The 27958-nt window shown below is 34.5% G+C and overlaps 1 protein-coding gene across 21 annotated transcripts in view; it reads left to right on the top strand.

Moving 5' to 3' along the window:
• Nucleotides 1–27958, top strand: part of CNOT2 (CCR4-NOT transcription complex subunit 2) — a 131923-nt gene that overhangs the window by 85653 nt on the left and 18312 nt on the right. For 6 of the 21 annotated variants that reach the window (XM_086399975.1, XM_086399974.1, XM_086399969.1 and 3 more), the window contains 4 exons: nucleotides 4075–4197; nucleotides 15141–15207; nucleotides 24650–24797; nucleotides 25549–25731. In XM_086399975.1, the coding sequence (XP_086256101.1) occupies nucleotides 4087–4197; nucleotides 15141–15207; nucleotides 24650–24797; nucleotides 25549–25731 (509 nt within the window). In that variant the 5' untranslated portion in view covers nucleotides 4075–4086. The remainder of the gene's footprint in view (nucleotides 1–4074; nucleotides 4198–15140; nucleotides 15208–24649; nucleotides 24798–25548; nucleotides 25732–27958) is intronic. The other 15 variants (XM_086399987.1, XM_086399986.1, XM_086399983.1 and 12 more) reach the window with 5 other exon arrangements.

Raw genomic sequence — 27958 nt, 5'->3', positions numbered from 1 at the left:
GGAGTTCATGATCTGATCATGAGGGCGTCAGAAGGCAGACACACTGAAACCATAATCACAGAAAACTAGATAATCTGACCACATGGACCACAGCCTTGTCTAACTTGATGAAACTAAGCCAGGCCATGTGGGGCCACCCAAGACGGACGGGTCAGGGTGGAGAGGTCTGGCAGAATGTGGTCCATTGGAAAAGGGAATGGCAAACCACTTCAGTACTCTTGCCTTGAGAACCCCATGAACAGTATAAAAAGCCAAAATGATAGGACACTGAAAGAGGAACTCCCCAGGTTGGTAAGTGCCCAATATGCTATTGGAGATCAGTGGAGAAATAACTCCAGAAAGAATGAAGGGATGGAGCCAAAGCAAAAACAATACCCGGTTGTGGATGTCACTGGTAATAGAAGCAAGGTCTGATGCTGTAAAGAGCAGTATTGCATAGGAACCGGAAATGTTTGGTTCATGAATCAAGGCAAATTGGAAGTGGTCAAACAGGAGATGGCAAGAGTGAATGTCGACATTCTAGGAATCAGTGAACTAAAATGGACTGGAATGGGTGAATTTAACTCACATGACCATTATATCTACTACTGTGGGCAGGAATCCCTTAGAAGAAATAGAGTAGCCATCATGGTCAACAAAAGAGTCAAAATGCAGTACTTGGATGCGATCTCAAAAACAATAGAATGATCTCTGTTTGTTTCCAAGGCAAACTATTCAATATCACGGTTATCCAGTACTATGCCCCAACCAGTAACGCTGAAGAAGCTGAAGTTGAACGGTTTTATGAAGACCTACAAGACCTTTTAGAACTAACACCCAAAAAAGATGTCCTTTTCATTAAAGGGCACTGGAATGCAAAAGTAGGAAGTCAAGAAACACCTGGAGTAACAGGCAAATTTGGCCTTGGAGTACGGAATGAAGTAGGGCAAAGGTTAATAGAGTTTTGCCAAGAGAATGCACTGGTCATAGCAAACACCCTCTTCCAACAACACAAGGGAAGACTCTACACATGGACATCACCAGATGTCCAACACCGAAATCAGATTGATTATATTCTTCTATTCCAGCCAAAGATGGAGAAGCTCTATACAGTCAGCAAAAACAAGACCGGGAGCTGACTGTGGCTTAGCTCATGAACTCCTTATTGCCAAATTTAGACTTAAATTGAAGACAGTAGGGAAAACCACTAGACCATTCAGGTATGACCTAAATTAAATCCCTTATGATTATACAGTGGACGTGAGAAATGGATTTAAGGGACTAGACGTGATAGACAGAGTGCCTGACTAATTTGTTAGAACATACTTAATCTTCTTTGGGCAGCAGACTCCCTGAAGCTGTTCTGTAACTCTGACTGTAATTTTAGGGGCTAGAATCCCATACACCTATCCACCAACCGCCTAAGTAGTCCCTAAAAGGAAAAAAGATTTTTTTTTTTAATGAGTTTTGTTTCAGCAAACTGACAGTGGAAAAAAACACTTTATAGTCTGCAAATTAAGACTCTTTACACATGAAATTTAAAAGGTTTGTTTTAAAAAACTTAAGGATACATTTATTTCCCTTTAAATCATAATTACTGCTGAGTTCTAATTCTAAAAAAGGAAAAACACAGGAAAATGGCATGGAACTTACAGAATTCAAAAAAATTTCAGGAGAGTACCAGGATATCTTTCATCAATTTTACATACATAAGTTAATTCAAATGGAGCAAAGTGAACTCTTCTTTTGATGATTCTGATATAACATTTAACTAACTAATAGACTCTTAGAATTCTGAAATTAATTGTACAGAATAAAAAACTTCATTCTACAATAGACTGGTTCCAAATTGTAAAAGGAGTACGTCAAGGCTGTATATTGTCACCCTGCTTATTTAACTTATATGTAGAGTACATCATGTGAAATGCCAGGCTGGATGAAGCACAAGCTGCAATCAAGATTGCTGGGAGAAATACCAATAACCTCAGATATGCAGATGACACCACCCTTATGGCAGAAAGTGAAGAGGAACTAAAAAGCCTCTTGATGAAAGTGAAAGAGGAGAATGAAAAAGCTGGTTTAAAACTCAGCATTCAGAAAACAAAGATCATGGCATCAAGTCCCACCACTTCATGGCAACTAGATGGGGAAACAATGGAAATAGCAAACAACTTAATTTTCTTGGGTTCCAAAATCACTGCAGATGGTGACTGCAGCCAAGAAATTAAAAGTTGCTTGCTTCTTGAAAGAAAAGCTCTGACCAACATAGGTAGCATATTAAAAAGCAGAGATGTTACTTTACCAACGGAGATCCGTCCAGTCAAGGCTATGGTTTTTCCAGTAGTCATGTATGGATGTGAGAGTTGGACCATAAACATGGCTGAGCGCTGAAGAATTGATGCTTTTGAACTGTGGTGTTGGAGAAGACTCTTGAGAGTCCCTTGGAGTGCAAAGAGATCAGACCAGTCAATCCTAAAGGAAATCAATCCTGAATATTTATTGGAAGGACTGATGCTGAAGGTGAAGCTCTGCTACTTTGGCCACCTATACGAAGATCTGACTCAGTGGAAAAGACCCTGATGCTGGGAAAGATTGAAGGCGGGAGGAGAAGGGTATGACAGAGGATGAGATGGTTGATGGATTGATGGCATCACCGAGTTGATGAACATAATTTTGAGCAAGATCCGGGAGTTGGTGATGGCTTGCTGCAGTCCATGGGGTTACAGAGTCAGACATGACTGAGCGACTGAACTGAACCTAACCTGAATATTGTGCAAAGAGGTTTTACTTTTTTGAAAGCAAAACTAAACATGTAAAATGCCTAGACAGAGGAAGACTAAAATGTTTCTCTTCCATCAATACCAAATTTACCCAAACTCCCTGGGTGTTTGCCAGAGGGAGAGAAAACACAAATATGTAGCATTTCAGTTTCCTACAAATTTAACAAGGAACTTGAGATATTAAGTGATTATTAAATAGCTTGGGTGATTTCAACAGACTTGCACATCACATTTGGCTTTTGAAGCCTGCAGTCTTATCAGTTTATCATATCTACTGGTAAATGGTAGTAACTACAGTCTTTATTTTGCAATGAGAAGAAATTATTTATTCTTACTTAGAGTGGCAAAAGAATATACTTATTCATAGTGTACCAGATGGATGTCAAATTTGATGAATTTTTCCCCAAATTTTTTTGTGAAAGCATGTAGTTACTGTATGTTCTCAAGTCTTTACAGATCTCTCCTGTCATGCCATTTCAGTTGACTTTGAATTACAAAGTGTTCTATTAGGGATAGACACATTGACCTTAAGTAAATAACCTGTCAGTTTTGGAAGTTTCATAGAGGTCATGTTGGGGGAAAAAATTAGCAGAGATTTAGCAGTTACCATGATGAGTGCTCAAAATTACTAGTGTTGGATGTGATAAAGACTTAAAACACAAGAGTAAGCAGATTATTTAGTGAAGATCATAAATTTACACTAGGATGATGCATGAAAAGTTTATCCTACTGTTAACATGAATGAGAGCTTGTGACTTGAGATAAAATTCCCAGTATGCTATTCATGGGCTCAAAAGTGCTTTACCTCAATAAACTTAGCTTATCAGTGAAGATGATATACTTTGGAAAACAGCTAGTTTAGAAAGTAGATATAGTGATGTCAGAGACACTCCTGGATATGAGTCCTCAGATACTTGAGGATTATTCATACTGAATAATAATTATTCATATTGAATAATAGTGAGGATGCATGTGAAGATTTTGAATAGTTAAACCCAAACATGTTTTTAAAAATCTTTGTATGGAAAATATTTTGGTTTGCCATTTTTCAAGAATAGTGATGTTTTTTCTTTTAAAGGAATTGGAATCTTTGCATACAACAGAGCTTTAAGTTTCTCCTCTTACTTTCAGGACCTGCAAATAAACATTTAATACTATATTGTTGCAAGTTTCTCACCTGTCCCCTTAATCCTTAGTTGACCTGTTTCTTTATCTTAGCAACATTCCCTTCATTTTATGTTTTTTACATAGGAGTAAGGTAAAGCTTGACGTTTTCCAAAACATCATTCTTGATAAAAGTAATATTTTTGTTTAGGTGACAAACAGCATGTTTGGTGCTTCAAGAAAGAAGTTTGTAGAGGGGGTCGACAGTGACTACCATGACGAAAACATGTACTACAGCCAGTCTTCTATGTTTCCACATCGGTCAGAAAAAGATGTAAGTTAATCGGTTAAGCTGTATTTACATAGTGTATGTCTGTTTCTTTCTGATTCCTGGAAAGCAGTATATGAACTGCAGAATATCATCTTTGGTTGAGTGACTCTGTTTTAGGCACAGTGATAGGCCCTTGGGATACCAAAATGATGAACTTTCTAACATTCTAATTGGAGACAAAATGTCATATGATTCTCATACCATTGGGATATGGTAATACTGTGCTAGGAAGTATTCAAGACATGAGGTAAACATGATATTTACTTCTAGATCATTGATTTTAAAAATTTGCGAAATAAGTTTTCCTATTAAAATAATACTTTTATAAAGAGCAGAAAGCTGATTTGTACAGATTTAAAGCTTTAATGGCAGGCTTCAGTGAAACTTCCTTTGCTTTGTAATATTCTGGTTATAATCCTAGACCTCAGATAGGAAGACATCTCTTCTCTGTTAGCTGTAGGGATGCTGCAGTAGGAAAATATTGAAGAACTGTATTCACAACATGGAAGATAGTATATTAAAGAAATATGAATTAAATGCTTTGGAAGGTTATCAGTTCAGTAATCTCATTTGAAATGAAAGGATTTAGAACACAGCCAAGCCATAATTAGCAAGTTGATAAAGTATTTTAAAATAAATTCCATTGTTATTTTCAAATTCTGGTAAGCTACTTTAAATTATACACTGTATACTGTAGTCAAACCAGTTGCATTCTTGTATTTTGTACTTGCCAGACTGTTTCCTCCCCTTTCAAACTTTTATAAACTTGTTATTCCTAATTTCTCTATCTGTATAGCAATTTACTCTAGGTATCAACCTAATGAGATTCTTACTGATGTTTTAAAACACTTATAAAATTTTAAGATGGGAGAAGGCAGTGGCACCCCACTCCAGTACTGTTGTCCAGAAAAATCCCATGGATGGAGGAGCCTGGTAGGCTGCAGTCCATGGGGTCACTAAGAGTCAGACACGACTGAGCGACTTCACTTTCACTTTCCACTTTCATGCACTGGAGGAGGAAATGGCAACCCACTCCAGTGTTCTTGCCTGGAGAATCCCATGGACGGAGAAGTCTGGTAGGCTGCAGTCCATGGGGTCGCACAGAGTCGGACACGACTGAAGCGACTTAGCAGCAGCAGTAGCAGCAGCAAGATATGTAACAAATGCCCTCATTTTTCATTAAAGTTAATCATTAGTAAATTACTTCCTTTATCTTTTAGAATTTTACAAATAGGTTATTCAAGGTTTAAGCTAGAATTTTGATAGGGTTTGGTTTTGTTTTTCTATTTTAATGTTATTCCTTTTTAGTTGACAGTTGTGTCATTTTGGCAACTAACTATTAAACGCATTATTAGGACTCTTCAAAGTCCTAATAATGGTGGTTTTCTTTGTGCAATTGAGTAGCTCACAGAATAGTGTCATCTGATTAATTTTCTGTTATTTTACTGCCTTTCTAGCTATTTGCTATTTGATGTAAATTATAATTGAATTTTTTTTACATAAATTTCTAAGGTTAAGTTTTGATATTACAGTTAATACTTTAGGCTGTCTTTCTGGTAGCATCATTGCAGAAACTGATTTGTGTGGTGTGTTACTGTGATTGTACAGTACAAGTTAAGATTGATGCAAAAATGGTGGTGCACTATTGCTTATTGATGAAAAGCATTCATTTTGATCAGGAAGATAAGAAGGTGTCTAACTGAAATTCTTAAAGCATTTGCAGAGAATGAATGACAGAGATGTCTGTCTTCTAAGGAACAGAAATACTGTATGTTAAAATTTTATAGTCAGAATTATTATGTACATGCATATACATATGCTTGTTACTACTCCAGGTTACTTGTTTGTCGCAGAAATAACAGAATGATTTGCTTCAAAAAAAACTTCTTTTAAAAATTAATTAAGAAGAAAGTAAGACATAGAGATTAAGAATTGGGGCTCTAACACAGTACAGATATGGGTTTGGATCTTGGCTTTGCCTATTAGCAAAAACTTTTTCAAGGCCTCAGTTTTCTCATCTGAAAATGGAAATAGTAATACTGTAGGCTACTTATGAATTTCTGCTATTGCTGAATCTTTTTTCATTAGAAAACAGTACAGAGATACTGCACAAATTTTAGAAAATATGCATGGAGCAGGGAGAAGAAAAATTACCTGTAATGGTGCAAGTTGGGAGTAATTTACTGTTAAACTTTTTGATTTTATAATTCAAGTATTTTTATTTAAAAATATATTTAGTTGAATCTCTGAGCCATATTGACATATTTTTCACTAGAAAGTTTGTGCCAATTTTTACCGTCATCAGCGCCCTAAGAATACCACCTATTACCTTTAAATTTTTGCCAGTAGACAAAAGAAACATTGTTTTAATATAATGTGCATTAAAATATTGCTGAATTTACACACACACACACACACACACACACACTTACACACCAGTGATATTCTTTTTCTGTGTAATTGGCCATTTTCATTTCTTCCTTTGTGGATTACTGCTTTTATGCCATTTTCTATTCCTCTATTGAAATGATAGGTCTTATTTATTTGTTAGTGTTTCCCATATATTAAGATTATAACCTTCTGTTATTTGTTACAAATTTTGTTTTTTCAGTTTTTTGCTTTCAGGCTGTTTTTTTTTTTTAATATAAGAATATTTATCGTTTTTATTGCATTTGACTCATACATTTTGTGTGACTTTATGGTTTTAATGATTTCTGTATTTGAGGTCATACCTCTGGAAGACTTTTCCCAACTACTTTCTTCTAGCACTTTTATGCTTAATTCTTCATATATAACTTCATTAGAAATGTATTTTGGATAGAGGTATGAATTTGTAGTGCCGGATTACCCTTCTTGCTGCCCATACCCACTAAGGCTATCTGGTATTCATTTGTCCCAAAACATTTTTTTATAGTTTAGATCACAGATTAGAAGACTTTTCCATAAAGAGCCAGATAGTAAATATTTTAGGCTTTGTGGGCCTGCTGCTGCTGCTGCTAAGTTGCTTCAGTCGTGTCCGACTTTGTGCAACCCCATAGACGGCAGCCCACCAGACTCCTCCTACGTCCCTGGAATTCTCCAAGCAAGAATACTGGAGTGGGTTACCGTTTCCTTCTCCAATGCATGCATGCATGCATGCTAAGTCACTTCAGTTGTCCCGACTCTGCGATCCCATGGACAGCACCCCACCAGGCTCCTCTGTCCATGGGATTCTCCAGGCAAGAATACTGGGGTGGATTGCCAGTTCCTTCTCCAAGAGGCTAAATAAAGGATAATATGTAGGTATTTATATAACCACTTAAAACATGGAAAACCGTTCTTAATTTATGCATCCTACAAATATAAGCACTGTACTGGATTTGGCCTGCATTCAGTAAATTGCCACCCCTGAGTTAGACTATTCATTTAGGCTAATTGGAATTCTCCCTTAATATATACTAAGATCTGATGTGTTTGGCCTGTTCCTAAACTCTTGTTCTGTTTATCATACTGATTCTGTGGAAGAACTGCAATATAGTTGAATTGCTATAGCTTTATAGGCAATTTTCACATCTTTAGGTAAGATCTTTCACATCCTTCACAAAAATGTTTTTGACTGTTACACATTTATACTGGTATTTACCTTGTTTCAGAAATGTGTGTTTCTTTTATTTCTGTTCTTTATGCCCTTTAGTAAGTAGGGTTTTATGGTAGCCATTTTCATTTTCTAATTGCTTTTTACTGATGTATGGAATAGTTGTTATGTATATATATTTTATAACCAGCTACCTGACAAAACTCTTTTATTATTTTTTGATTGAGACTATGGACTCTTGAAATTCTACTTTATTATGAATTTATATCTCAGTCACATGGTTTATTAGCTGTGTCCTTAGGCAATTTACTCAGTCTCTGTGTATCTGAGTTTTCTCATCTATAATACATGACTCATGGGTGGTTTTAAGGACTGAATGAATAGCTATATGCAAAACTTAAAGACCAAATAGTAAATATTAAATGTGGATGCTGATATGAATAATTATGACATTCCATTTAATTCTTTTTGTTTTTTTTCAGTAGTTGCATATATCATCTGCAGATAATGATTATTTTGTGCTTTTAAGGCTTTTGAAAAGAAAAAATTTTAACATAATGAATAACTGGGACATTTTTGTAATTTTTTTTTCCTCCCTGGTGAGGAAATAATTTTTAAATGTAATGTATGATAAAGGAAAACTGGCCAGTAGTTGAATGATTCTTTAATCTAACTATCCAAAAAAATCTCAGAAGCAAAAAGATCCCCAAAACCTAACTAATTCCTATCTGCCCTAACTGTAGAGCATGAAAGTTGTTTCTTCATCATATGCATGATTGTAGAAGTATTTGGGAAAGTGTTCTTTGTAAGATTGTGTGCTGATTAAATTGCTAAATATTTCTTTAGAACTACTTCATATTTTCCAAGATCTTTTATTTCAAGAGATGCCTGTACGTGTATGTGTCCTTTTATAGAATGCTGAGTTTCCTGGTTTTAAGGTATAAAAGTAATTTTATAAATATTGGAGACACATTATTTAAATGTTTTCACAAGATTAAGTAAATCATAGGCAGATATGAGCTTGATTTTTCCCTTTCCCTTTTTTGAATCTTAGTGCTGCCATTTATTAGCTCTGAGACTTTGGGCAGTTCTGGCGGGGGGAACTTACAGAAAATGAAAAAATATTCATATAACATAATAGACAACTCTTTGGGGACAATATAATCTAAGCAATTTAGGGTTTTCTTTAAAAATACATCTAATGTAATAAAATTGCTCACATTTTCTAATCTAAGTCTTTGTTGCACTCATTTGATAACTTATTTAAGCATAAGCATTTTGGAAGCACAAACTTGTGGGAACCCCTTTTTCCTTGTTTTAATATGTGCTGTAAAGACATACAAAATGTAGCGCCTATTTGTCCTTACTTTTAAAAAGGTAACTCTTAAAACCTATTAGAGTAAGTTACTTCCCATTTTGACAAATAGCAACCATTTTGAACTTCTACCTTTCATACTTGTGTTAGCCTATAGCAATTATGGCAACTAGGATTTCTCTCAGGCCAATTAATAATCGATAGTTTATAAAAATCTAGTCTAAAATAAGGATACTGTCTATCACCATTACTGTTGTCATATTCATAATTAGTATTTCATTACATATGGAGTCATGCTGGCTGACTCTCCAGCTCTTTGAGTTTGTTTCTGTCACAGGAGCTTGCAGTTTTCACATAGTTTTTTTTCTCACTCCATCCATGTACCTGCTGAAATATTTCACGTGAGAAGCCTCACATGAAATATTTCAGAGAGAAGCCTCTCTGATCACTCTTTTCCTAAGTAGTCTTGTATATATCAGTACTACTCTTGCTGTACCTTCTAACTTCTTTCTTGCATTTTAACAGTTATAACACCAATCTTTACCTGATGTATATATTTATTAATTGTTATCCTGTCTACTGCGGTAGAATTCGTTTAACAAAGGCAAGGACCTTGCCTCTAGTTCACTGCTGTGTTCTTAGAAGTTACAATAAGGTGTAGGAGATAGTAGGCTCTTACTGAGTCTTTGTTAGAGAAAGGGAAGGAAATGAGTTGATACTGAAAATAACAAAGCTAACATTATTTGCAGATGGATATGATTGTTTACCTAAAAATCTTTCAAAATAACCTTTAAAACTTTTAATAGAAAATTTGAATGTGTATAAATATGTCAAAATTTTATATGACAGCAGTAACCTAGTAGAGTTAAATGTAAATAAATCAGACTCTGAAGAAATTAGAATTAAATATCAAATCATTTGAAGGGAATGTTCTAAAATCTCAATTTCATTGGCATTTAAATAATCTTCAGACTGTATTTTAAAGATAAAGTTCTATTTATAAAAGGGAGTTAAAATGATACACTTAAAAGGTGTAACAAATTTTTATATATCTACAAAAGTAATTGTAATATGTTTATTCATTAATAACAATCATAAAAATCCATAGTCAGAAAATACAGTTTTATTCTATCATAGTGGTAGAGAGGGTCTTTTGTTGTTTTTTGATTTTTTTCTTTGTTTGCTTTTAAGTGGAAGAGTAGTCATTGTCTGAAAGGGAACATTGAAGTAACTTGCTGTGGGAGTGTAATTAATACAAACTTTGTAGAAAACAGTTTAGCAGTGCATATTAAGAGCCTTTATCATGCCTCTCTATAAATTTGTGCTTTGACTCTGACCTAAAATTTAGACAATATAAAGATGTTCATTGCCATACTCTTTTTAGTAAAGATTTTGAGTGTTAAATGTTCAATTGGAATGTATTACATTGACTATTTTAGCATATATTATACTTCTAAAAAATGTTATTCTTGAAAACTTGATGTTTTAATCAAAATTGCTTGAAATGCCTGATAAACTCATAATTTGTTATTGGTTTGTGATTTATAAACTACTGAGGCCCTATGACTTAATGACTGTTTTGTTTTTCTGCCTGCACCCTCCTTTGTCCCGTTCTTCTGTTTGTCTTTTTAATGTATTATTTTCTCATAGTCTTTCTTTTTGAAAGAAAGACTTGTTTTCTTTCTTCTTTCTTGTTTGCTAGATTTCATTCTGACTTCAGTGGTTTCTTATTTTTTAACCATACTGTTTTTAATTTTAAAATATTTTTCAGATTCTATGTAGATTTAAAACTTTCTTTACCTTTGTTTCTTTTTCTGTTTGTATATATTATATAGTCAGAGTCATATATCTTTGCTGTTTTTGTCCTAGAAAAAAATGACAGTGCTCAGAATTATATTGTTACCATACCTTTAAGTTTATTGTACAATGGATTTTTAAGGAACACTTAAAAATTTAATGGTCATGGAGTTTTTATTTAATAAAACTTTGTTGTATTTTGAAGTCATTTGTTATGGAGAAAATTATTTCTTGACCAAATTGATTTTAATGTTTCTTAAAATAGGTTTTGTGACTGAAGGTACATTTATTGGAGGGCATATTTGTGAGAGGTGGTCACTGTTGGGAAGCATGAGGGGGACAGAATAATTAACACTTCTTTGCTGTTATGGATTGCTGGAGCAGTTTTGCTTATTATTAGGCAAAGGAGCCAGATTTGCCTATTATAAGTACACATTTTGTAAAACAAAATAATTTTAGACTTGTTCATGATTTTCAGAATTATAGCTAGTAACAGTGGAAATGACTTAAAAAACACAGTTTCTTACTTGTTGATTTCCTTGGCTTTCTGTATATTAAGCAAAAGGATAAAGGAGCTCTTTGTTGAGTGAGGGAAATGACTTGAATTACATTACTATTTCCTCTGGTTGTTCCTGGCTTTTAGTGTTGTTTTTTGACTGAAATGTGTGTTGTAGACTGAGAAATGAAGAAGAATATAATTGTTATGATGGTTTTAGACTGGGAACACAGTAACCTACTTACTGGTTGATTGTGTGACATTTTACCTAGAATTAGTTTGATAAACTTTTCTTCTTAGGCAAAAATGAATATAAAACTAGGGTACTAGTGATTGCTCAGTGGGAAAAAATCTGCCTGCTAATGCAGGAGGCACAGGTTCAATTCCTGGATCAGAAGGATCCCCTGGAGAAGGAAATGGCAACCCACTCCAGTATTCTTGCCTGGGAAATCGGACAGAGGGCCTGGCAGGCTTCAGTCTATGAGGTCACAAGAGTCGGACTCAACTTAGCAACTAAACAACAACAAAGTATGTCTCTTGATCTAAAGTTCTATATTTTTCTAAGACATTTATCTATGTATAGTTAACTTTCACCATTTAAAAAAATTATGTAAATTTTCTGTTGTCTGCTAGTTATAGTTATTTCTGTGCCAGTGTACATTTCTTTGAACATTTTTTTGTTCTTACAAATACCATTTCTCCCCCATATTCCTTCATTGTGTGTTAAATCTATTTTTTTTATTTATTTTTAAATTTATTTTTACCACTAATATATTTCATGAAGCATGCTTTCAGAGTTTAAAAATACATACCACTTGGGCTTCCCTGGTGTCTCAGACAGTAAGGAACCTGCCTGCAATGAAGGAGATCTGGGTTTGATCCCTGGATTGGGAAGATCCCCTGGAGAAGGGAATGGCTGCCCACTCCAGTATTCTTGCCTGGAGAATTCCATGGACAGAGGAGCCTGGTGGGCCACAGCCCATGTGATCACAAAGAGTCAGACACAACCAAGCGACTAACACAGATCAATAGGATTGATTTCATAAGAAATTACATATTTGCATTTTGGACACATTTTGAAGTCATTTGAATATATGTTTAACTGATCAATGCTTATTTTACTTGGATGGTTGTAAGGTTATAAACTATTAAACTTTCATATTTCTGTAAAACAGCATTTACTAACCTTCCTCATGTACTCATACATAGAGAAAAATCATAATATTTTATGTGTCACACTGGTATTTGGGTCACCGTACTGCTCTTTGACTCAAGTATTTTTGGCCCAGGGACCCATTCTTCCTTTACCTTAATGGTGTGTCTCCTCCTCTGTGTTATCTCTCAGTGCTGAGAGGAGTGATACTCAATTGTGAATGTATAACCTTTGTGAGAAAGTAGATAAAATGTCTGTTCTTTGGAGTTATGTACACAGTAAGCATGTACATTTCTGGGAAAAGTAAAATTTCAGTGGTCCATTTTAGGATATTTACATTATTTATCATTCTAAGTCATGGGTTCATGTTGGCCAGCATCTTATATGTGAAACCTGAAGAAACTATTCTCTTTTACTTTTGTTCATAGATTATAAAGATACAGAAAATCGTGATTATTAAGGCCTTCTGTCACCAACTAAAGCTTCATTATACATTTTCTTTGATCTGTTTCTTGCAAGTTGGAAACGAAGTTTTAATGTGCTTAAAATATTTGCGGTTATGTGGGTAATAGTAACAATAATTGTACCTAACAAAAGAACTTGGTTAGGCATAAAATGCATATTCTTTTAGTTTAATTGTTTATATTGTTTATCCTTCAGATTTCAGAAGGAATATTTATAAGGTTTGATCTTCTTTAGAAAATGTGTTGCTGTATTTAAATACGGTGTTTAGTGTGAACTTAGCTATATCCCAAAAGAGTCTGCTGTGTGTCATTAGTAAAACTACTGTGTATAAAAACTTTCCTGAATTTCAGAATAATTAAAACAATTCAGAATTTCAGCATGAAGATAGCAGGAAATGTATATTGGATTAGACTCTACTGTTAAAGTATTTCTCCTCCTGGCTTTCTTAATGTGGTCAATGTGGACCCAGTTCTTCACTGGAAACCAGAGTGGCCTGATAGTTCCCTGTCTGATGAGTCTCCATCCACCTCCTTTCCCCTTTACCTCAACCATTTCAGTAGGACCCCTTTTTAGTCCCACTTCTGTTCTAACTTAGTATCTTACCATTTCCACCCAGTTATGCTCTTGGAATTATCTTTCCAAAGCACACAGTTTGATTATGTCACTTCCCGGCTTAAAATTATTTTTTCTGGGATATCTCTGGTAGGCCAGTAGTTAAGACTCTGGGCTTCCAGAGCAAGGAGCCTGCGTTTGATCCTTGCTCGAGGAAGTAGGATCCTACATGCCACGCAATGTGGCTCCCAAAGAAAGTGTTAAAAATTATTTTTTCTCTTTATTGCCATAGTAGGTAGCCATCTTTGCATAGCATTTAAGAAGACCATTTACATCTGGCCCCATCATACTCTTTATTTCCCATTCTTCCGTGCCCCAGTGTGCATAGGGTGGGCCTTATCTCCTTTCCCTAATTACTCTATTGTTCAGTCACTGTTGTTTCTTGTATTTTGTTTTCTAATCATGTCACTAGCTTTTATCACACTCACTTCATATTCTTTCCCTGGAAGACCCCTCATCTGTACCCGCATCAGATGTTAACACTCTACAAAGTATTCGACCCTTTTTTAGAAATAACTTGCCTCCAGTGATGCTTTATACTTCCTTTAGAGCATTTACCGCACTGTGCCTTGGAACATAATTAGTTGTATTAATATAATTCATTCTGTTCTTCCACTAGATTATAACCCTCTTGATGACATGACTCATATGTTATTTAATTAAGGTGTTTTGATGGTTGCTTAATATAAGACATGGAATACACAAACATACACTTATGCATACACATTTTCATTTACTCAGTTTAAGCATCTAGCTTTTTTATAGCACTGCTACATGCAGTGCTAGTCTCTATGAGGAAATAAAAATGACATGTTCCATGAATATAACATGCCTTCAAAGAGTTTTATTCAGGGGAGGGGGAGATAATGCAGTAGATTGAAGGGCATTGTGTACAAATGCCATGCATGTACATACAGTGTACATTATATACCACATATAAATATTTTTGTAAGTATTTTGGGTTTGTCCTTTGGTGTTGTACCATGTCTCCATGTATATGGTTGTGTGTGTATGTCTGTTAGATTTTTCTGCCCACTTAATACACATCAATTATTTCTATATAAAAATCAGTAGCTATTGTAAAATACAAAACTTTCTATTTAGATAATTTCATTTTCAATAAATAAAATAATAAACTGAATTTAGAACTTAGCTTAATATATTATTTAAGAATCAAGTAATTTTAGTTAAATTTATAGAGACTGACTTGAGGTACTGCCTTCATGTATTTATTAACCTAGTTTGCTTTTGTTTTTTTAAGTAAAGTAGTGATGCTGTCATAGTTTTATTTAGAGTAATTTGGAGAAAAAACACTTTATAGTGATCAAAAATTGATTTTATTTGCATAGTTGGATGTCATCCAGTGTGATAGGCTCTTAATTAATGTGGAATTCACTATGCAATGTTTATGTTTTTCTGAAGATTGAGAAGAAATGTGGATTTGACTCACATACTATGATATGTTGTATGTAAAGTGTCAATGCAATGTTCTGTGTACTTTCTTTATGCTCTAATATAATTAATTTGTTTCTAGATGCTGGCATCACCATCTACATCAGGTCAGCTGTCTCAGTTTGGGGCAAGTTTATACGGGCAACAAAGTAAGAATTTTGTATTTATTATGGGATACTTTATTTAAAGAAAAAAGTAACTCAAAAAATAATGCTGCCCTTGTGGGTTTATCCTAGGATTTAAAAGGAAGGATATTTAATTTTCAGTTTTCCTTATTTTACTCAGCAAAACCTCATTATTTCAGACCTTGCTAATTCAAAATTATTTGGATATAGGATAGATCAAAATTTACTTCTGCCTCTTTCATATCTGTATGTTCCTTTGCAGTAGTTTTGGAGAAGATTTGCTAAACAAATTAAAAGTAGACATCCTCTGTGTTTTCAATTAGAGGAAGTTAAAGGATTTTTGATTGGTCAGTTAAGTGAGTTGTTTTGCTTACGTTTTTTGGCCTAATTATTAATGTAAGCCCATACCTAGCAGTTTGTGAAATGCTCTCTTTGTTTAGCAAATACTTCTTTACTGTAGCTCAGTCTGGGTATATATAATCTATGTTTTTGACTCATAGTTCAATGCTTTTTCCATATACAAGATTTTATTTCTTATTTTGTGTTGTAATAACTTTTATAGCGCTTAGCACAGTGCCTAGCGCATAGTAAGCGCTCAATAAATGTTAACTATTATTATGACATAAAATTTTTATAAAACTAAATTAAAAATTTTCACCAATTTTTCAAATTAATTTTCCAAACTTATCTATTAATAAGGTATATCATCTCTCTTAATGTCAGAGACTACTGATTTCTCATGTCTTTAGTGGGAGGGGAGTGTTAAAAGGGATATAAATTCCCATGAAAAATTATAGAATAATAGAGTAACTGAAGCAGATAATATGATGACCAAGTAATTTAACCAACTTCAAATAAAACTCAGATATTTCATTTTGAACTCTTTCCCAATAAAAGGCAAATTTTTGATAGATATCAGAGTAGTTTGTCATACCACTTTACCCTTCAATTTTATATTGAAATTCACTAGGGGGAAATAGCATATTTTGTTAGAAAAATACATTATAATTTCCATCTTATTTTTTTCTCTCCATCTTTTTGTTTCATAGCCCTATTTTTGTTAATGCAGAATTAGTAAGGAAAATTATTAATCACTTACTGGTATTAACAGTTTTCCTCTAGTTAAGTAGAAAACATTTTTTTTAAGCCTTTTATTACACAAAAAAGATGTTGCTTATTTATCAGCAAATATTCATTCTCATTATTATGAGAATATTATTAGCTAGCTGTTTTGTTTTGTTTAGACTGTTTTTGTTTGAAATCAACTACTTTCACTTTTCTGGTAACCCTTACATTGGAAATACGTAGTTATTTTAAAGCTGCCCTTTATTTCTATCTGGAGAAGGAAATGGCAGCCCACTCCAGTATTCTTGCCTGGAGAATCCCATGGACTGAGGAGCCTGGTGGGCTACAGTCCACCGGGTCGCAAAGAGTTGGAAATGACTGAGTGACTTCACTTTCACTTTTGTTTCTATAGAATCACTACAAAGTTCTTAAGTTGCTTTCCTTTTCAAGCCCACAGTTTATCACAGCAGAAAGTAAATAAGGGAAAGGAACAAGTTAAATTTGAGAAGCCAAGATTATTTAATGAAGGAGAGCATCAGTTATTTTACAGCATTGTCAGCTGTATGGACTTTGAAAATCTGACCTAATTTTTTTAACCAGCAAATGTGAAATTGTAATTGAGCTAAGTTAGAGCCTGGACTAGGTTTGGAATATAGTTATTTCATTGGTATGATAAACATTTATTGACTTCTTAATTTGTGTACATGATTGTGCTGATAGTTTTACAAAGATTAATAAATGTGGAAAGTTATTTTCATTAGGAAAGTATTTTAAGGTACTTATTAATTTAAAAAGAAGTCGTATAGGACAAATATTTCCTGTTGGAGTTTAAAATAATAAATGGCTATATTACTGTAGCAATGAAGAACCAGCGTTTTCAATTTGACATTGTAGGTATTAGCTTATAAAAAAGTGAACCATAGGTTACCTGGAACTGAAATGTCTTGAGTCAGGAAACAGTTCTTTCTATTGCACAGGCCGGGAAGCTACATCTAGTAAAGTAAAATAAAGCAGAGCCTGAATTCCTGGGCTCTGTTAAGATAGACCTAGCAGGGCCAAAGTAGTTTGAACATACACCTTGTCAGAGAGAACACCAGCTACCATTTAGGACTTGAGGATCACAGCTTCAGTAGTACAAATCAGAAAGAGAAAACTTAAGGGGCTGACCTTAATAAAGGATGGGGAGATAGAATAAGTAGGTAGGAATAGATTGATGATGCTATTCTTATGGCAGCTAATTTTAATTGTGCATTGGACTTGATACAACAAAGTTCTTTTGCCTCCCAAGTGGACTGTGTACCACTATTAACTCTTTATTCAGATGGGCAAAGTTCAGTAGGAATTTGAGCCATTAAAATGAAGGTCTGTTGTCTGTTTTTGTTCTTGGTGATTAGAGAGATTAGAGGTAGAAAAGGTGCAGAAGGTAGAGTGCCCTCTCCAAACCTTAGACTCACTGAGTTTAAACAAGGGAAGGAGTGTTTCCTGGAATGGATACAGAGCTGCTTAAAGGTGGATTTTTCTAGATTTGGGTGGAAGTGATTGTGTAGTACATAACGGTACCCAGCAAACGCTGGACTTGGGGCTAGTGAGATCATGGGTTCTAGTATAGTATAATTGTATAAAATATGTAATTAACTTTTCGTCCAAGGGTTTGTGTGACTGTTGTGCATCAAGTGGTAACTGCACAAGCTGGTGAATGGAATCTTGTATTAAAGTTACATGATGTTCTCTACTGGTGTGTAATATTTTAGGTACATTGTCTAGGTTTAAAGACCCCTGGGCTCCCTGAAGCTGTGTACTGGATTGGAATGAACAGGGAACCAGAAATTAATTTCCCTATTTTAAGATATTCAGTAACCCTATTAAAGGTTAAGGGACTTGCCTAAGATAGTAAGTAGTAGAGCCAAGATTGCCGTACTTTACAAGTTTAACTTTTCGAACATGAGTTTCTTTGAAACCTGGGTGCCATATATTACTTACTGAATGTCATGACCCTGGAGGGCAATTTACACATAGTAGAAACTATAAATGTTAAATCCACAGACTCCAAGAGTCCACTGACTAAGGAATTATGATAGCAGTTATTTATTTATTGTGTTATACCATGAGTGAAGAATTATTCCAGCATTGAAGAGTGTGGCAAATAACAAAGTTCCTGCTTTCATGAAGCTTTTATTTTAATGAAGGAAGACATAGAATAAGTATACAGACATTTAGTGAACAAATAATATTCTGGTAATAAGTTCTATAAAAATTACCATATTAATGGATGAGTGGATGGGATTAACAGTTTTCAAGTAGGCAAAGAGTATCTCTGACAAGGTAATAGTTGAATGCAAACCAGACTGTTGAGAAGTGGAAGTCCTTGGAAAGATCTGGGTAAGAGATTTTTCAGGTACAGATAACAGTGAATGCAAACATTCTTAATTCATGACAATGTAAGAATGAACCTCATGTGTTAAAAGATGAATGAGAGGGCCAGTATAATGAACAAAGAAAGTGGAAGGTTAATGGGTAGCACATCATAGAGTCTTGTGAAGGTTTGATAAAGGATTTGGATTTTATTCTAAGTTTAGTGGGAGGGAATTTAAGATACAGTTTCCTTTTTAAAAGATCACCTTTTTATGTAGAAAATGAACTGAGTGGAAGTGGGCCAAGTGATAAGGAAAAAAGAAAGGGCAATTACTGCAGCAGTCCAGGCAAGAAAATAGGGTGGCTTGGATTAGCGATGGAGATGTTGAGAGGTGGTTAGATTTGGGATATTTTGGACATACAGCTAATATGATTTGGGGACGTGGAATATGAACAGAAGAGAAGGATCAAGGGTGATCTCTAAGGTTTAAGACCTGCATTACTTTGTGAAAATGTGCCACTAATCTGTTTTGCAAATTTGGGTTGAGGAGAAGTGTAAGGTATCTGTAGGAGATTGACACAGTTTATTCCACAGATAGAGTGCCACCTGCTGTGGAGATCCAGACAAATATTGTTTGGGAACTGTGGCTGGGTTCTAACATAGCAGCTTCTCATAGTTGAGGATGTTGAAGCCAGGTTAACTTCATCCATGCTTCTCTCATATATCTTTAGTGCTCAGAAGCAATCCCACTCTTCCACCAGGCATATATCTCTTGTCCACACTTTCACACATCTTGCAGTTTTCTCAGATTGAACTGCTGTGACATTTTTACATCACCCCTCAATTCAGTACAGTTCAGTTCAGTCACTCAGTCATGTCTGACTCTTTGCGACCCCATGAATCGCAGCACGCCAGGCCTCCCTGTCCATCACCAACTCCTGGAGTTCACTGAGACTCACGTCCATCGAGTCAGTGATGCCATCCAGCCATCTCATCCTCTGCCGTCCCCTTCTCCTCCTGCCCCCAATCCCTCCCAGCATCAGAGTCTTTTCCAGTGAGTCAACTCTTTGCATGAGGTGGCCAAAGTGCTGGAGTTTCCCCTCACCCAACCCCAACTCCTAGCACCACTACCAAATGCCTGACTAGGGCTCTTTCTTTATTCAGCTAATGTACAATATTCTCTACCAAACATTTTCTGATACCAAATTCATTCTGCTTTCATGTCTTGAGTTAGAGGCACCTTCCATATACACCCAAGTACACTGTACGTATATTGCATGTAAACACCTTGATCATAGCAGTTTGGGTTTTGGTTTTTTGATTTAAGTAGTCTTTTATCTCTGTAGAACAATAGGAGGGAAAGAATTCTAGGTGGGGAGAAGGATATGAGTAAAAATATGGGGGTATATTTTGGGAAGAAGACTAGGGAAATTATGAAGAAGAGTGTAAGTTGAGTATGTGGTGTCTAGAAACTAGAGTTTGTATTGGATGAGTAAAATATTAAGTTGACTGGAAAAGTATTATGTCAGTTATATCTCAGTAAAGCTGGGAAAAATAAAGACTAGAAGAATGTTTTTTGGTCTTGACAGAGCACTTTAAAGAGTAAGCAAACTGAGATTGGATTTAACTATACAACAGTGTTTCTCAACCCTTACCCCCCTCCCCCCGCCAAAAAAAAAAAAAAAAAACACCCACAGAGTTAAAAAAATCCCACCGCCTATGAATTGCTGGACCCAGACTAAGTTACAGTTTCTGGGCAGGTACCCAGATGTTAAAGTTTTCCATATGATGCAAAGGTTAGCGCCTACTATAGGAAGCAGAAAGTGTGATTGGTTGAAATTAGAGACAAGAAATTGAATCAGTGTATTTATTCTTCATTGTGATCTTGGGCAAGTCACTTAATACCTAATGTTAGTTCATCTATAAATTAAGTTGAATGACCTTCATCTGTAACTTAATTGGATAATCTCTGGAGACTTTTCTATCTCTAAAATTCTTTTATTTTAATGAAGGAAATGGCATAGTGAAATAGTATACAGAGAAGATTAACTAGATAAGTGCAGGACAAATTGGAGGTAAGAGGATATGGGGACAGGTAGGAGGAAAGAAGATGGTTGCCCTTTTTGTGCGGGCAGGACAGTAAGTTAAGGAAGCCAGTTGCTTTGGGAATCGAAAGGGGATACTTGAAGACCTCTTGAATCGATTAAGTTTTCTCCCTTCTCTTTAAAGATTCAGGAGACTCTATTTAAGTATGAGTATTCAAGAATTTGGTTGCTGTTACCTCTTTTCTTACTACTTATGTCATTAATGTTGTTAATTTTTAGCAAAATATTGAATAAAGTGTGACATATCATGCCATAACTGTTTAAGGAGTATGCTGTTAACCAGTTTGTGCAATGGAAGTAGTTCATGGAAACATTTCTTAGGTGATATCTTGGATTTCTGAAAAATGATCAATAAAGAATTCAATCCATTTTTTGTTTAGCACCCTGCCAAATAACAGGAATCTACTTAGTAGAATATGTTCATGTATTTCTTCTAATACAGTATTATACTTTATTATCTCTGTCAGATTAAAGAAAAATTTGCTTCAAATCTATAACCTTTTAAACTGCTTTTTAACTGGTATTTTTTTGGAGGGGGTGAGAGTTCGTTCTTTTATTTCTTGTCTGTAAAAAAGGGATAAATGCCTTCTCTATAATACTTTATAAGGAGATGAAGTAGCATAGTGCTTCACATAGTTCTTAGGTGCTTGATATATTTTATTTAATTCTGCTGTCCTTCCAGTACACAAGCTTCAGTGTACATATTTAAGCTTTTCTACTTGTAGTTATTTCATGTCAGATAAAGTTTTTTTTTAATGAGCTGGATATTTTATTCCCCTTTCAGCTTATATGTCTTCCGGTATAATATTTTGGGCTTCCCTGGTGGCTCAGTTCATAAAGAATCTGCCTGCAATGTTGGAGACCCAGGTTCTATCCCTGGTTGGGAAGATCCCCTGGAGAAGGGAATGGCTACCCACTCCAGTATTCTTGCCTGGAGATTCATGGGCAGAGATGATGTTTCGTGATGTTTCTAATTTTACTAGTAAAAGTAAAATTTTGCCTCCCTTGACCCTACCCCATTGTAATATTAATAGTTTGATTCAAGCAACTCAAATTTAATGCCTATGTGTTTTGTTCCTAAAAATAAATCTCTGTTTCTAGTCAGTGGTATTAATTCTATGTGTTTTAAAGGAATTCAGTTGAATTTAAAGTAACTCGGTTATTAAGTATTCAGGGGTTATTGATCCAGTTTGAAATTGATGCATTCCTCTCTCTTTTCTTTTGATTTTCTTCCCCTACCCACCTGGCTCAATAAAATGCAGCTCAGACCATTTGAATTTATTAGCTGTTTTCATGAAATCAAAATGTTAAAGGAAAAAATAAAATGCTAATCTTTGATTTCATACTGTCTTCCTCTGCTCTCCTCACTGTAGGTTAATTCAAGTGTGCCTATCTAAAATTAATTAAATAAATTATCTTTCCCATTCTTGTTTCCTTCTCCAGAAGTTATTTTGATAATGGTCAGATAATCTGCAGTCTCGACAATATTTCTCAAGTTATATATTTTCATAGTACAGCATAGTATATGAAGGGTTGAAGTAAACAAATCTCTTGAGTCTTTAGAAGAGCCTACTGAAGAGCCAAAAGGGTGCAGTTCTTTTGAACATGTATGTTTATTTATAATGATGAAGGTATAGAGAGAATGAAATGGGAAGGGAAAGTGAATCTAGAGGAAAAAGAAACTTGACAGATATAGAGAAGATGAGAAAGTAAATGGAGGGGAGAGATAAGATACATTGGTTTAGAAAACGTTTGAAGAGAAGTAAACATGTTCAGGAAAAGAAAGCAAGAGAAAAAGACTAGATAAAGGGTGTTACAAGTCAGTAAGTACTCACAAGGGTGCTCATTTACTGTTTAATTGGTTTCCCATAGGGTTCCAATTAAGAACACCAGGAGCTAAGAAATCTAAATTCTAATCTTGGTTCTTTGAGTCACCTTGGAGAAGTCAGTTAACTTACCAGAGGCTCAGGTTCCTCATCTGTAAAATGTGAACATTGGATTAGGTGATCTCTAAGGTCCCTTCAAGTTCTAAAATTGCATGTTTCTTGGTGGTCAGTAACTGTGAGAAACACATTCCTGTGGGAAATTTACAGCTATAGCTGACTTTAGGACAGCATATTTAGGGAGAAGGATGTGAGCTTTTTCTGTCTTGTTCACTGCCGTATCCCCAACAGCTCACATAGTGCTTGACACGTTAGGCCCTCAATAGATGGTTGCTTAGTAAGTGATGTGAAAAGTGTCACGTTGGTGGTTCATTATGGGAGAAGCATCTAGAGGGCTTAGAGGAAAGCTAATGTGCTTGAGAAAAGGCAAAGACTTATGACTTCCGAAGAAATCTTGTGTAGGCTGGTTTTTAATCTCTTGTTCCTCCTTATTTTATCCTAAATTCAGAGGAAGTGGCTGTAGCTAGCGGTATACTCAAGGTCACAAAACTTGTAGTGACCAGACATACATATAATGACTAAACCAACATATAATCTAGTTCAGTTCCCTTTATGTATGTGACTTAAAGAATAACAGAATCAAGCTCAGGTCTTCATGGAATATAAGTATATATAGAATGTAGTAGTTATATTAAATTGGATTTGTTGGCTTCATTCAGCTGAGAAGCAGTTAGGCTACAAGCTGAGTACTGAAGCTGACAGATTCCAGCTAAATCTTCGGGATTCACTGGTATCCCAAATTACAAAGTGGTACACTGTTATGCCAGAAGATAAATTTGCAAAGATATTTGAAGGAAAATATTCAGAACATATACAATATATTCCAATTTTTGGAAGTCATAGTTTCAAAATATTCAGGTCTTTGAAATTCTTGAACCCAAAGTTCGACCAGAAAGAGGGGGAGGGAGTCTGATGCTTTGTGCTAAAATCCTCTTATTCATTAACTTTCATTCTATCTTGCCATTTTTACTTAATCTCCAGTTCAGAATAAGTGTGGTTGACTGATAGGCCATTCCACAGCAGACTAGAAACAGAAGGCATCAAAAAGTATGAGGATAGAGGAAAGGAGGCATATTGGCATTCACAGGCAGGTGTGATGACAACATAAGTGATAGCTGAACATCCTTACTTTTGAGGGATAAAAGGGGAGGAAAGCATCTAGGACATTAAATATCTATGATAATTATTCTGAATTATTCAGAAAATAATCATTGATATCATTTTATATTAACACAAGGCAGGAAACGATTTATCCCAATTGGTTGATTTTTATTTTAATGTTTTGTTTCTGAGTGGTAAACTCAATAGTTTTTTAAAAGTACACATATTTGAACACATCTAACCTCACATCTGGCCCCATCAATGGTAGATAAATAGAAGGTCACTGTACTTTGAAATCTTTTGAAATATTATGCATTCCTTTCTCATAGCTATATCAGGTTGAGTTTTTAACAGTTGCTGACATATTGTGTTTATAAAAATTGTAATGTTGAAAAATATGTATGTGTAAATAGTAGTAAATAAACTATTTCTTAAATGCATTTAGAAAGGATCAAATAAAAATTTAAACTACTTCAGCAAAGTGGGGATTAATGTCTGTGTAACTCAGTTATGATTTAAAACATAAAAACACAAGATTGCAAATTTCTTAAAGGCATATTTGTACAAAATGTTTTTATTGAAACAAGTCATCTAATTTGTTATTGGCAGACATAGTGTATTGTAAAATAGAAATATGAAAAGAAGATAGATGAAAGCAAAGAAGGAAAAATAGAAAAATGAAAGCAATATGAAAATTCATAATATTAAATTTCAGACGAACATTTTTGTTAAAATCAGATTAGAGTCCATTTGGAGTGAATTGAATATTTCCATTTAAAATTTGCATATTATTTTACGTTAGGTCATTTTTAAATGTTTTATATTACCAACTCCAGAAGATGGATAGCAATTTCATTCCTGATGGCAATGAATTTCCTTCTTCTGAATTTTTTTAATAGGTGCACTAGGCCTTCCAATGAGGGGGATGAGCAACAATACCCCTCAGTTAAATCGCAGCTTATCACAAGGCACTCAGTTACCGAGCCACGTCACGCCAACAACAGGGGTACCAACAATGTCACTTCACACGCCTCCATCTCCAAGCAGGTATTTATATTGATGGACCAGAATATTTCTCAAAATGTATCTTTGTAGAGTAAGCGAGCTTTTTAATTTTTTAATAAAGTAACTATTTATTTGATTTTCTGGTTCAGTGCCTTTCACTGAGGAAAAGAAAGTTGATACCCTATGCTCATTTAATTTCATTGCAAATTGATAAGTGTAGTGTAGGATGCTTTTTATCTTGCAGCTAGCATACTGGTTATCAGCTGGGATGGGTATCAAGGATTAATCACCACCTGGGGAGCTTTTTTTCAAAAAAGCAAACTCTGTTTCTCAAAGGAGAATGTGCAATTTCAAATCACTCCTCAGATGATTCTATTTATTGCTCCCTCACCACACATCCATTGTTCTAGTGAGAATAAAATAAAGCAGATCACAAAAATGATGCATATTAGTATTAAGATAGAATGACATACATTTGAAATGAAATTATTCAAAATATATATGTGAAATATGTTTGTATTTTATGTGATAGTCACACCAATAGTTCTCTCATCTTTGCTATCACCATATATTCTTCTATAATTTGCCCTTTCTTATTGGTTTGTTTACTTTGACTTTTCAAAAAGCTTTTTTTCTTTTCAAATGACCAGATAAAAGAATTAAATGAATAAAAATTTACAATGCAATTTGAACGTATATCTGAAATTCTAGGGTTAGGTCAACTGATTATTTACAGAGAATTTTAATGAGTGATTATAGAGAGCTTATTTAGTATACTGGACTTCTTTTTCAGGGGTATTTTGCCTATGAATCCTAGGAATATGATGAACCACTCCCAGGTTGGTCAGGGCATTGGAATTCCTAGCAGGACAAATAGCATGAGCAGTTCAGGGTTAGGTAGCCCCAACAGAAGCTCGCCGAGCATAATATGTATGCCAAAGCAGCAGCCTTCTCGACAACCTTTTACTGTGAACAGGTAAGATATTTATTGATACTGTGTATAATTGTTATTTCTGGGTATTTTCAAATTTGCCTTTTCATATTCAACATTCTGTTCTTGAGTCTTGGCTTCTGTTTCATAAGTATGTTTCATCATATATTTTGACCAAAGCTTCTCTTTTTGTTACACATAGCAATTTAAACTCCCAAACTTAAAGACATACTCTTCTGAGAATCAGTTTGCTTTTTGTTGCTGTTGTTAGAAAAGGATTGTTGTTAGGTTGCCTACCAGCAAAATTTTTGTTGAAATGTCCTTCCTCTATTAAATGAGGCTGGTCACCTGTGTGGTAAGAGCTCCATATTTATGAATAGCACTGGAAATATTATTGCCTTGCTTCATTTATCCTTTGGTTAAGTTCCTTTTCGACCGAATTTCTGTTTTGTTCTTTGGAGACTTACTGACCAAAGACTTTTTGAAGACTACATCTGTAGTATTTGAAATAGTGTCATGTCCTGGGATTTAAAACAAAAAGAAGAATTTGTGCTTTTCACTCCTTTTTTTGCACTGTTATACTGCTATGCATAAAAGTTAACAATATGAAAAAGTTACATATTTTGTTAGGATTTTAAAGCTGTTCAGATAAGTTCTATGAGCATTATGTCTGTAATACAGGGCTTTCTTTACTGTGAAAGTGATATTTTAGTTTGATCTTTTTTTAATGGGCAGCATAGTGGGTAAAGGATGTAGGTGCTATCATGATACTCATTTAATTCACTTTCTCTTATTTAGTACTTGTAAATTCTGAATAAAAATAGGTTATTAGCACATTTCCAATTTAATGTTCATCCCATAACCTCCAGTTCTTACTTTAAGACTTATATGAGCATTTCTTTTATAATTTTGGCTGCTCTTTTAATTTTTACCAAAGTTATTTCTGTAAAGGGTTCTCAAGACTCATCTTCTTGACAGTTTCCTAATCATGTAATACTTCTTGGGCTTTAACACATCTTTCTGCATTCTTGTAGTATGTCATTGAATGTATATTTAAATTTTTGCTTTCCCATGTTTTTTCACATTCTAGTTGTAAATACTTTGCTTGTAAATTTTCTTATAAATTGTCAATGAAGTGTGGGTCTCTGAAGCCCTGCTTAGTACTATTGATAAGATGTATTATTATGGAATGTTTTCATCTCTTACTGCTTATTCAATGTTTGAGGGTAGCTCTATCGTCAGCAGTTCTAATATGCTATTAAACAAAACTTTCTGTTGACTTTTCTGCTCTTCTCCTAGAGTATTGTTTCACCAGCTGCATTATTTTATGAAAATATTGTTTAGCTTTGGCTATAGTTAGTTTTCCAAATCTAGGCAAAAAAAAAACAAACCCTGTCATCTTTGATTTAACCTTACTCATAACACTAATACAACTGTCTTTTTATCAGACTGTTTGATGTTAAAAATGCATTCTTTCATTGTAGAACTTGCATTAACAGTTCTTTTTGATGTGTTTAATTACTCTGACCTCACTTTAAATTCAACCTTATTTTTTGTTTGTTTTCCCATCTTTAGGCTTGTGTAGAAAAGGGAGGCTTTGATTAACTATTTATTACCAAGTACCTTAATTTAGAATTAAGGGTACTATGGAGAGATTTTTTTTTAAAATAACTAAAAGATACACTTGATAAGAATGATGTGTTTTAGAACACTGAATTCAGTTAAAGAAAAGCACCATTTAATTCAGGTCAACTAAACATTTATTGAGTGCCTTTTGTATCCTCCTGAATACTAAGGGCAAAGAGATGCAAACGTGTGTCTGACATGAACTCTATCCATTCTAGTTGGGAAAAGACAGACTATATGAATGAAAACCTTTTATGAAAAGTAATAATAGCACATTTTACCAGTAGTGAAAGAAAAACAAATATTCAAGAATAGTCTTAAACTAAATCACCTGTTTTGAGTTTAGTTACTTCTTTGAGTACATTCAGTAAGTTGACTCGCCAAGTACACAGAATGATACCCTTAATCTATTTTCCTCAAGCCTTATATAAATTCTTTGCTTTTTGTTTTTTAACTGATCGTTTTGGTTCTCAGTTGTTCATGGAAGGATTTTAGGGAACCTTTAAATAAAAATATTCAACTCAAAAATAAAATTAGTGTTTGTTTTTAGACATGTTGTTTTATATGAGGAGATCAAAAGTAAACACTTGTTTTTCTTCATCTGAAAGTTAGTGTTCTTACTGTATATCTAAAATTATTTTCTATG

This window comes from Bos grunniens, chromosome 5 (genome assembly GCF_055505025.1).
Source record: "Bos grunniens cultivar Pamir isolate PY7600 chromosome 5, Bosgru_T2T1.0, whole genome shotgun sequence".
Lineage (NCBI taxonomy): Eukaryota > Metazoa > Chordata > Mammalia > Artiodactyla > Bovidae > Bos > Bos grunniens.
This window is presented reverse-complemented; position numbering and strand designations above follow the sequence as displayed.